The sequence below is a fragment of the Melanaphis sacchari genome, unplaced genomic scaffold (assembly GCF_002803265.2).
Source record: "Melanaphis sacchari strain LSU unplaced genomic scaffold, SCAv2.0 Contig60_pilon_pilon, whole genome shotgun sequence".
Lineage (NCBI taxonomy): Eukaryota > Metazoa > Arthropoda > Insecta > Hemiptera > Aphididae > Melanaphis > Melanaphis sacchari.
In genome coordinates, this window is record NW_020271429.1 from 1,373,263 (window position 1) to 1,385,718 (window position 12,456).

At 28.4% G+C, this 12,456-nt stretch overlaps 1 protein-coding gene across 1 annotated transcript in view; it reads right to left on the reverse strand.

Annotated features, from left to right (window-relative positions):
- Positions 1-248: 248 nt before the first annotated feature.
- Positions 249-12,456, reverse strand: part of LOC112600093 (acetylcholine receptor subunit alpha-L1) — a 13,326-nt gene continuing 1,118 nt past the window's right edge. Inside the window, exons 2-8 of the mRNA XM_025347254.1 lie at positions 9,297-9,341; positions 9,133-9,242; positions 8,864-9,044; positions 5,593-6,053; positions 5,087-5,248; positions 3,527-3,839; positions 249-808 (exon numbers count right to left, since the gene is read on the reverse strand). Of these exons, the coding sequence (XP_025203039.1) occupies positions 614-808; positions 3,527-3,839; positions 5,087-5,248; positions 5,593-6,053; positions 8,864-9,044; positions 9,133-9,242; positions 9,297-9,341 (1,467 nt within the window). The 3' untranslated portion in view covers positions 249-613. The remainder of the gene's footprint in view (positions 809-3,526; positions 3,840-5,086; positions 5,249-5,592; positions 6,054-8,863; positions 9,045-9,132; positions 9,243-9,296; positions 9,342-12,456) is intronic.

Sequence of the window (12,456 nt, forward strand, 5' to 3'; positions counted from 1 at the left end):
ACACATAAATATTACAGCTATACCTATCTACCTATATCATATTCACAAGAAGTATTGTTCTGTGTTTTGCATAATATCATTACTTAGAAATAACAATTTCTTGTTGTGTACAGTGTGTACATTATTTAACAATTATAACGATTGTGTTTTATTTTATGTACAACAATAACATGGAAATATTTTTTTAAAAATCTGTCAGTGAATAATATTTATCTAAATAAACAAATTATTTATTGTTTCTACAAATGTTTTAAAAATATATAACAAAATCAATATGAAAATGTGAGATTGAAAAAAAAAATAAGTTGTTTTATCTAAATGTAACGTTGTATAGTACATTTTAGTTCTGCACTATTAAAAAGCATTTAATGTGTTATTTTTAAACATAATTAATCATTAAATAATTTTACTGACAACTTTAATTGGTGCAAAATATATTTAAACTGTAAAAAAACCTATAACCTAAAACTTAAGGCATTTTAACAATAATGTTGCATTTAACGATTTGTTCAAATAATTATTAACCGTTTAAAATCAAGATGATTCATCATTGTCTATTATACCATAATAATTTCCATTTGCACATGAAAATTAAAAACTAATGTCATAAGGACTATTCTAAATCAGACGTTGGGGAAAATTGTTTTTTAGCGATGAATGATAGGTCCCGGTCAATTGGTTTCGTATCGTCGTAGAGTGCCGGTGCTTCACATAGGATAAGAATTGTACCCATAATGGAGGCAACCGTAAATATCCATAAAAATAATCGATCAAGCACCATAGCCACAAAGCCCCAGTCTTGATCTTCCTGTAAATCGATAATAAATTAATTTTTTAACATTTTAAATAAATCTATACTAAGTGTACCACATTAGAGTTTAACTATACGGTTTGTTCATAGCCATGACTAGGTGATGACTCTGAGCAGTGGCGTATTTATGGGTGGTGGTGGCGAGGGGACCCCGGCCTCTCTCGAAATGAAAAACACAATTATTAAAAATTGTTATTTTTGACATGGAATATGTCTTATGGTTGGGGAATGGGAATAATTCCAAAAATTTGACACGACACCGATATCATGACGTCATGAATGAAACTGTCGCTTATGCGATAATTTAGAATAAAAGTATAGTGTGTTGAATGCGTTAGTATTTTGACGATGATTAATAATTATGTAACACAATTTATTATTTAAGTTATATAAATAAAACAAATATTGGTTGTTAGTTGTTTACGATTTCGGCAGACGGAAACTATTAGTATATGTAATTTTAGCTCATGACTTCTAGAATTAAATTAATAACTGTAGTGGTGAGATAGTAATAATATATGTAGTCAGTGGCATAGGTTAGGTATTAACTATTAATTATATGCATTATATTAGTATTGATTGTATTCTAGTTTAATGTTGAGTGTTTCTAATAAAAAATTGTTTATAAAAATGTAGTCATTACTTTTTTTTATGTTAGAATTCATTAAAAAAATGATTGAGTTTCTTATTACTCTGATGGTCTAAAGAGAGTTGAAAGATCTTGTAGTATTCAAGCAATATTTGTCCAAATAGTGTGTCTCCTCCCTCCTTTCCCTAAAGAAATCCAAATAAATAATCGGCACCCTCCGAAATAAAAACCTACATACGCCACTGACTCTGACTGTCTAAGCTACACCCCTTACCGCCAAAAATAATAAATAATAAAATATATTTCCATGCAACCACCAAGTATATAATAAGTATTAGTTAATGGTTCTTAAAAAATAAGAAATGAAAAATATTTTTTTATTAATCAAGCATAAAATTTACTTGAACCGAGTATACAAGTCTTTTTTTTTCAAAATTGCATATATTCAATATTGAAATAGATATAGTTAATTTGATTAAGAATCATGATGTGTTGGAAATATGTAACCAAAAAGACAGAACATAAATTTAATTGTATCAAAATACAATTTATATTTATTGATTCAATTTTTAAACGATACATACATTATTTAATAATATGTTTTATTATATAATATCTATATATATTATATAATAATATATATAGATATATATACACCAGACGTATTTATCATTTACCATTTGTTTCGTATTATTACAGGGTCTTACTTCATAGGTATAATTATTTTTTATGACCAAACAAAACGATTAATAACAGTTTATTAGCCTACTATACAAAAGTATGCCTAAAAATAGTTTCGTTTTATCGTATACTTTGTGAATTATAACTAGGTAACCTCAGTAAAGTAAAATGTTAGTAAAACATTTTATTTAAACGTACGTTAAACTATTTAATCTAGTATATATATATATGTGTCTTTTCCAATGTTAAGCATTAATCTGCCTCTAATCTGTTCATCTGACCAGAGATAGATAACGCTGTATAGCTACAATAATTATGTATGTTTATATCTATTATAAGCCACTTAGAAACAAGCAAGCTTAAGAGGACACCAGCATAATTTTTATTCTTTCTCGTCCCATGTGCAGCATTGTTATAACGCATTCATGAAAATCGTTTTTTTATCATTTTTAAGTAATCTTAGAGTAAATCACATATTATAAAAACTTTAAAGAATAATATTTTTGATATAATAGTTTCATATTTTATAATAATTTGGCTTTAAATTCGACTTTAAGAATAAAAATGTTAATTTGTAAATTTATATGGACATAGGACTATTTTAAGAAAATATTTAGACAGCAAATATATTTTTAGACATTTTATAGATTCAACAATTTTTTCTTAAACAATTTTTATGAACTACTTAGTTCTAAAACTATTCAAAAATATTAAAAATGTGAATGTGTTTTGTCTATGTTCCTTGTGAGTTAAATAGAGAAGATTAACATATGACATCTCAGAGAAGTATACAAGGGTTTATTTATCAAAATTATTATTTGTTTGTAATTTCTGGAAATTTCCCATTCAAATTATCCAAATTAAAATTACAATTTTTGAAGTTTAACATCGTTAGATATTGTTACTCAGATGGAACGGAGTGGTAATATAGATACTGTAGCATTTTGTACATAATATTAATATTATATATTAATTATATGCTAGATATGCACTATATAATTTTAACCAATGCTAAAAATATACACACTCGATCAACAATTTTTTACTCAGTCAAAGTTATTAATTTTTTATTGATATTACATAACGCGGTTAGGTTTACGATCATCGTCGACACGAGCGTGCTCAATTAATATACAATTATTATTAAAAACTATCATCGATATACCTATATACCTACCGTAAAGTGATGTTTAAAATAAAACCAAGGAGTAATAATTATGTTAAAGATTTGTAAATCAAACGTACATTAATTGTATCGATAAATTATCTCTCGGACTAGCATTCAACGCCCGCCCCCTCTACCTATACAGATACGTTGAGCTCATCTACAAGTGTTACCTAACCCTTCAATGAATAAGATAACTATTATATAGCAATAACGTTATATCCGGACACGAGTACACCTGTGTCCGCGACTCTACGACGCCAATCATTACTAGTATTACCGTGTTGTATTCGTCCTGGCGCTGCAAATGGTGCTGTATAAACTTGACGTTGTGGATTGCCTTCTCCAGCTCGAACGGATACTTCTTCCGGATGGCGGCCGGCACGTCGTTGAGCGCATCGTCGATGGACGACACGGCCACGTTCATCAGCCGGCTGGCCGCCCCGGCCGCTGCCGTCCCGTTGCAGCCTGTCCGCCCAGCGGCCACCACGAACCGGCGCAGCGATTCGGTGGGCGAACGGTGGCCGGCGGGCGGCGAAGCGACTGGCGCCGGAGGCACGTTCAGCGTGGCGCCCACGCTGGCTGCGTTCAACCTGTGCGGTGTGCAAACAAAAATACCGGTGAGATGGCGCCTTGCGGTCTAAGCCGTCCGACCGACCGGACGAGTCGTTTTCGCCGACAAAATAAACAAAAACCCAACAAAATAACGCTTTTATTTCCGGTGAATTGAATAGGTATTTTAAAAAAAAAAAAAAAAAACGATTTAATTTTTTTTTTCTTCTGAAAATCATCAGTTATTTTGTCAAACTTTTTATACGAGGAGCGTTTAAAAGTTCAATGATATTGTATACTTATAAATATATAATATTATAATACAGTTAAATACCGGTGATAACGTTCAATGAGTGAAATGGCCATTTTGACTTGTATATTATGATATTATGAAGAAAGGATGAGTTCTCGAACTTATGGAAATTTCGAACAATCCGGACTTTGATAGATTCGAAAATCTTAAAGTTTGTTTTAATTGATACACAAAATAAATATACCAAATAACTTGAGAAAAATTAAGTTCAATAAAAATTATGTTTTTTTACAGAACACGAATAGCTGTTCCTTAAAATATTATCTAAGTATTTCAAAATTCCAAAAGTTCTAGTATAAAATAGATTTAGCAACGTAATTTTTAATCAAGAATCAAATTTGAATCTATCTAACAACGTAAAATAAAATGCTTACAATATATTTTTATCGTCAACTATTTTAGTAGTTGATTAAATAAATTAAAAATTTCAAAATATGAATTAAGATTTATTTGTACACACGTTTTATTGGTGAACCAATAAATACAGAACATTAATATATTTCAGATGAATATTAAATTCATCAAAAACTAACTTTTTTTTTATTTGTAAAAACTAACGAGTAATAACGTATGAGTGAAAAAATGCAAAAATATATATTTAAGGTGATATTGACGTTAACCATTAATCATATTAATCAATTTTTGTATTTTTTATTAAAAATGTTAAAACATATAGTTTTATGTATTTAATACGAAACGATTATTTTAATCTTTTTTTTTTTATTATAATGAACTGCTTTAAGCTTTTTCATTATATTCTTCATGATAATCTAAATTTAATAATTAAGAAAAAAATTTTAAATTTAGATGAGCAGAGAAATGAACCGTGAATTTTGTGAGGAGTTACTTGTAAACATTTTTTTCGTCTTATTATCTTAACACAAAAATTGATGAAAATAACGATTGGTTGACGTTATAAAACAATTATCTTGTAAAAACTAAATCCTGTCAGGACAGGGTAACGCATACTCATACCTGGCCAAATTAAGATTTAATTTTTTGCACGTCTTCATATGTTTTTGTTTCAGTGCTGAATCTGCCAACAGCTGTTCGGGTACCCTCATGAGTAACATTTTCGGCAGCGCTCTGATGAACACCGTCCGCATCCACGATGGTATCTTGTGCGTACTTGGTTGCCTGAAGTTAAAATGCAATTTGTATAAATACAAAATGCAATTTAATTTTAAGTAAGTGTGTTTGTTATGATACAAGTGTTATATTTTCTATATTAAAAAAAAAAAAATCGTTAAAAAATACTACTTCACTAACTGTAGGTATAATAATTTCTTAGCATCTTTCTACCCATTAATAAATTTTGTAAAGTATTATTATATTATGTTTTTAAACTATTTGAAGAGGATTGTAAAAATAAAATTGTTGCGTTTAAAGTTTAAGTATTGAAAAATATTGGTGGCGATGCTGGATTGTCTGTTAGGAGTAACGTATAAACTCAATATCATTATATGCTTATATTCGTTTACCTGTAATGTATATTTATGATGATTATGGTAACGACCACGCACAAGGCAACCAAAAGCATGGTGAATAAAAGGTATTTTCCGAGCAGCGGTAATGATAACGATGTCGAGGGAATGATTTCGGAGATGAGCAAGAAAAACATGGTTTGAGACAGGAGAATTGTGATGCACAGTGAAATCTTCTCCTTGGAGTCGGCGGGCAGGTAGAACACTAGTACTGACAAGTAAGATATGCCCACGCAGGGCACGATAAGGTTGACGGTATAAAACAAAGTCCTCCGCCTCAGAGTTATGTTGAAGAAAATGTCGATGTAAGGTTCAACGCAACATGAGTAATACTTTTCGTGTCTCTCCGCTGGCACACCGAGAATGTCCCATTCCACACTTGGGTAATACGCGGACAGATCGATGCCCACGTCCACTTTGTTAGTTCCGACCAATTGGCCAATATGCTTGAGGTTTATCTGTAAGTTATAACGAAATCGTCAACAGATCGATCTCAAAAAACAGTAAAACAGTTTACCGCATAGATACTATTTTATTCTAAAAAAACATTTTGCGAAAATTTCTAGACTTCTGTAACTGTAGAAGGGATGGTGGGTACGCGTAGATTATTATTTTTTTTATTCCATTTGTGCCCACCATCGTGATTCAAGCATAACGTAACTTTTTGTAAGATAAAATTCAACGCGTGTTTAACTATTGGAGCCAATCAAACGGTTATAAGGTTAATCGTTATCATCAAATAACCAGTAATAATCTACAACATTGATCTACTCCATCATGTTGGTTTTACTATAAGAAGTGAAAATATTTAAAAAATAATACAAACAGTAGGTACAATTCGGGAAATCGGAAAAATTTTAATTCTATATAAAATAAATAAAAATAGCCCTATCATCCTAATTAATCCTATCTTAATTCCCTATCATACAGGAAATATATTATTTATAATTTTAACGTTTAACCTGAAATAATTTGGTTCAACAAAAACGAAGTTTAATTCACGGCTTGCTAGCAAACCAAGTAGAGATAACAAATCGGAAGGACAGATATTAAAAAAACTATTTTAACTAATTACAATGAAAACTTACTACGATATCAAAAACAGCTGTACCATCTCACATTATTCCAAATAGTACGTTACATCAACGTCAAGGTCATAACATTATATTTTATCATAATGAGAGGGAAAAAATAATCAGCCAAATGGTACAATTTAAAGTTAAGGTCGATTACAAATATAGGTAGTAGATAAACATTGAAATAGTTTATAAAATTACATATACTTATTAGTATGAGAAGTATAAAAATTATACGTTTATTTTGAAACTATAAAAAAAATTTTGATTAACATAATGATGTGAATATTGTAAATATACCACTCAATCTTTTATAATTATGTTTTATAGATGTTTATCATAATATTACTTAAATTCTGTGATCATGATAATTGATAAAAACCGTTAAAAAAATAATTATAAAATGCTATGACTTTGTTGTTGGGGTATAAACAGCCATTAATTAATAAAATATTATTTTAACTTTATTTTATTTTTATGTATTTTAGACTTAGACTTGACTCAATATCATATAATTTTACGCTGCTATACTATTAAATACTGCTATACACTAATAAATAAATATTGACAAATTTTAAACGGTCCAAATAAATAATTCAACTAATAAAAACCTTTGATCAGATATTTAATAAAATATGAAATTTAGATAGAGCCTTATACATTTTTCAACCTTGTTAAAAATTTAATAGCGGTGGTCTTCATTAATTAAGGTAACCCATTTTGATGAAAATGCTATAAATTAAAAACAACTTTCTTAAAGCGAGGTAACGATTTTATAAGGTCACGTATAGAAGCTAAATTTTATAAGTATTTAAGTCGAGTATTGGATCCCAACCTATATTTTAAACAAAATCTTTAAAATAATTCGTTTATAAACACATTTAGTGATTATTCATAATAGTTATTTATATAATCATAATAATATAGTATTAGAAATTGAATAATCGTACTAAAAAAAAAAAAAAAATAATGCATTACAAAACTTAGAATATAAAGCTTATAAATAATAAATGATAAAAAATGTTTGAAAAATTATTATAATATATTAAATACTTATATCTAATCATACTTAATTGAAAAATAAAACACTTCTTTCAAAACTTTTAAAATTTCATGAAGAGGTTAAAGTCAACATAGATGTATAAAAATACAACTATGGAATTCAGACCTAACTCTTTGAACGTACATAAAAACCAAACTAAATATCTCAGTTAATTTTCCAAAATACCCTTTTACGTCTAAAATTACATTCTGAAATAGTACTTGTCAATCACAATTTATGACTGTACAAAATTTAACTAAACTCTTTACAAATGACTACCCTAACTCCAATCATCACAATCTTATTTTTAAACTATCTGCTTCGACCATTCCAGATGACCCAGATAGACGACTAAATCGAAAATGCTTCCGTAACTTTTTAATTAACTGAATATACACATATGCCACTACGGAGTTCTATTAATAATACATTTTTCTAACTTGTTCAACACATAATTTTGTATTTAATGTAAATACTTTAATTTAAAAATTGTAAAATATAATATTTTCAATAAATAATAAAAAAAAATTATAAGAACCTATAAATATTTGCTAAAATATATATTATTTCTCACACTTTTTTTGATAACACAATTTATTATACTACTTTGTTTTCTCAATAATAATTTTCAATTGATTCTTTTCAAAACCAAAACCTATCCAAACTCGAATATTGTTATGTTAATAAGTTTCGTAAATCTTAAGTCAGGAAATGCATTTTAAGTTGAGAGAACTGCAGTATTCACTTATTTTATTACGTAACACAATATTATTATTTAAATAAATAGTTACCAGTTAATATGAACGTTTCTAAACAAGATTCCTTGATGTTTAAATAATGATAAATAAATATCCTTACGAATACTGAATTATATGCAGTTATAAAGTAGGTAATTAATTTATCGAAAATCGACACAAATCTAGGAAATCTTAGTTGTTAACTTTACTATGTAAAAATAAGAAATTAGATTAAATTGCATAAAAACAGTTATTAAGTTTGCAAGTTTGCAGAGTTATGGAAATCTATAAGCCTTATGTATTTAAATATATATTTAAGAAAATTTATCATAATATAATATTAATATATACTATATTTCATTTTTTTTTTAGATTTTTATTGCACTTGTAGCAAAATTTAGTTTCGTATTTACCTGGTTTCCATCATATGACCATGAACCAAATTTCATAAAACATGTTTGTTGATCAAATGGGAAATAGCGAACATCAATTTCACATGATGATTTGAAAATGGCTGGTGGTGTCCACATTACTTTACCTGAGTAATGGAGCACAGCCTTTGTCATAGTAGTGACTACGTATTCGCCGTCAGCACTAACATATTAATGCAAAATAATAATATTACGATTTAAATAAAATTTAACTAAGACTAAATATTATATTTGACTAACAGGTGACCTACTTATTGTAAAGGACGATATCCGGTAACCAGATATGCTCAGATGGTACGTAAAGCTCTTTGACACCTCCATATTCTAGTGGTTCCCATATAAATTTGTGGTCTGCCCATTCCTAAATTCAGTCAATTAAAAACGTTTTCTACGTGAAATATTAAAAAATACTTACGTGTTCCAGCCATACGTTCGTCGTTAAAATTTGATCCTTCAGATTCTAGAACAAAGAAAACGTCGATTAGTATGATATTCTTGAGTTTTCACAACTGTTTTTGTTCAAATAATTTTATAACTGTCTATTATAGATTGTTCATAATAAGTCATAATACTTCGTAGTAAAATTGAAAAAAAATATTTTACATATTGTTTTATTATGTTTACTATATATATTAACTTAAAATACTACAAACCGTAATTTATCATAAACATTTAAATGTTTTAATTCAAACTTTAAATGAAAAACTATATAACAGAACATAATATAGTCTCTGATTGTACCGATCATCTAAACAACGTAAACATGTTTTGCTTTGATGATCACAATAAATTATTTATAATATTATGCTTGCGTACGCATTAAATGTTTATCCATAAAAAAATGCTATTCATATTGTGATTTTAATTATTTATTTAATGCATTTACGTGTGATCACGAGAATTTAATCACAACACAAATAACTGTTTGCAACGTCACCCGTGAGAGTCTAAATAAGTATTATAGAAATTTACTTCATTTTTAAACTTAAGTAATATTTATTTATTATTACTAACTTTAAGCGATTATCCAATAATATCATACTATTGATAATGACTGCCTTAATAATTTTGTTATTACTTATTATACAGGGCCAGATCTATCATATTTTTTTCTGTTACACTTATTTACCAGTTACTCTACAAAAAAAAAAAAAAAAAGTTTAGATATTTAATTAAGAAAAATGTGTACTAAATACAAACCTTAAAATAAATTTTTTTTTAATATAGATATCCAAAATAATTTTACGAAATTCTATACAAAATGTAGGTACGGCAAAACTTTGTTCGTAAGATGCTGATGTCACCGGTAAGTTAAAAATATTTGATATACTATTAAAATATTAAGATAGGCACCTCATACATTACTTTTATAAATATAATTATTTAGGATTTCAAAATTATTTTTACATCTTATGATTCGTCTAACGCAAAACTATGTTGTTTAAAACTTTGAATTTCGTAAATAAATTCAATTTATTCTATTTAAGTATTTTTTATAATTATTACATAATTCAATTGAATATCTTTTTATATTTTTTATATCACTTTACTAAAATACCTTTCATTGGCATAAAACGATCTCTTAATGACAATAAAATATTATCTATAAATTATAACCAATTCAATTAAAATATTGAATTTTTGTTTTTCATTTATAGTTGTTGTTTCATATTCAGCAAGCTCATCAGCCATTCCATTATATAACAAATACAACTTTTTAATATATCTGCTTATTATATAGTAAATTTACGCGTTCCAGCCAAGACTTCTGGGACAAGTGCCTCGGCTCACACCCTCCCTAAGATCCGGCCCTGATTACACATGTGATCAATGAATTGACAGTATCCAGTTTTTAAATTTAATTTTTTTAATACTCATAGGTATAATAAAAGATTTATATACTACTAAACTAAATAATCATCAATTGGACCACGTTTCGCCTTTTTATTGGCTGAAAAATTGATACAAATATGTAAATACAGTGTATATATTCAGCATTTGGGTATAAGCCATCTAAATAGTTTGTGCAATTTTTATACCCATATACACTATTCTAGCCTTTAACATGGCGGATAAGATTCAGTATTATTTTGTGTTTGTTTTATTCAGAGTTACTAATCCAAGTATGTTTTATACATCTGTTAGGATATATCATGCATCATAAGAACGCTTTGTCTATTAAATTCCTAATATCCTTGTTGATTTATCGTGATTATATTTCCCACTTAGTAGTTCATAAGCAAACCGACAACAACGATTAAAGTTAGTTCGTTTAGTAAAATAAAATTGCGTACAACTTTTAAGTATATCTACGTAGTTAAAAGGATCCTACTATAATATTATGACTTATGACGTGTGTCGCGGAATGAAGAGGCTCACACGATTACATGAGGTACCCGACAAAATGTTGGTCCACTAATGCACTTGTCTAAACCTTTAATATTTATAATTACAAAACAACTACTCATTAAAAGTACTATTTTATGTTAAAACATTATTAGAAAAATGTTTTACTCTTGAGTAAAAAATAAAAAAATGCGAGGTATCATTTAAAGACTGTTAATTGACTTAAATTAATAACGTACAAACAAATATAATACAAAGTTGTGTAATTATATTTCGTTTATTTTAAAAAGAATCACTCTGTATACTTGAATCGTCGTTGTCGTGGTCATAGTGTATACTTATTGAATAAATTAGTGTGGTTGATTTTTACGCTGAAACGTTTTGTTGATAGTGTCCAGTTACAAGTCGGAACGACGATGGTGGCAACCGAAGCCTTACGATCAGAAACACACATGCGTTCATTATGCTTCGCTAACAAAAGTGCACGCGCGGTGAGTTCAATTTGGGCGTAGACAGTACGCACGTACATGAGTGATTTTTGTTAAACATCTTACGAAATGTATTTATTCGATCAAATTCCGTTGTACGTATAGTTTTAATATCAATCCTACGCAATTTTAATTTTAATATAAACACCTAGCTACTAATAATATTGTCGCACGCCCGATCGATAACTAAACAGATAATTTAGGTTTTATACTTTTATGCGAATATTTTATTTGGTTTCATTTTCTTAATCACAATAATAGTAATCTGAAAACAAGTGATTTTTTTGTAAAAAAATGCACAGTCAGCAATCATCAGTTATTGATTTAATACTTGTATTAGCCTTTCTAATTTGACGAAGTTCAGTTAAACCACACGTGGATGATATAGAGAAAGTCTCATGACGATTTACAGGCTTTAAGTATTTAGCAGTTATCAAAATCGTATGAGATGTGTCGTCATCGTAAATAAAAAGTCAAAACGCCGAGTGTTTCGAGTAGCATACCTTCGACAATAATGCGGTTATCGTTGCAACCGGTCATCGCAAGTATTAAGCGTAAGTACCCATAAGTCTTGACGATAGCTGATTGGGATTAGGCCTAAGGGATTAAACGTAACCCACAACAACCCACAATATTATACTTCTTCTACTACTTTTACTACTACTACTACTACTACTACTACTACTACTACTACTACTACTACTACTACTACTACTACTACTACTACTACTACTACTACTA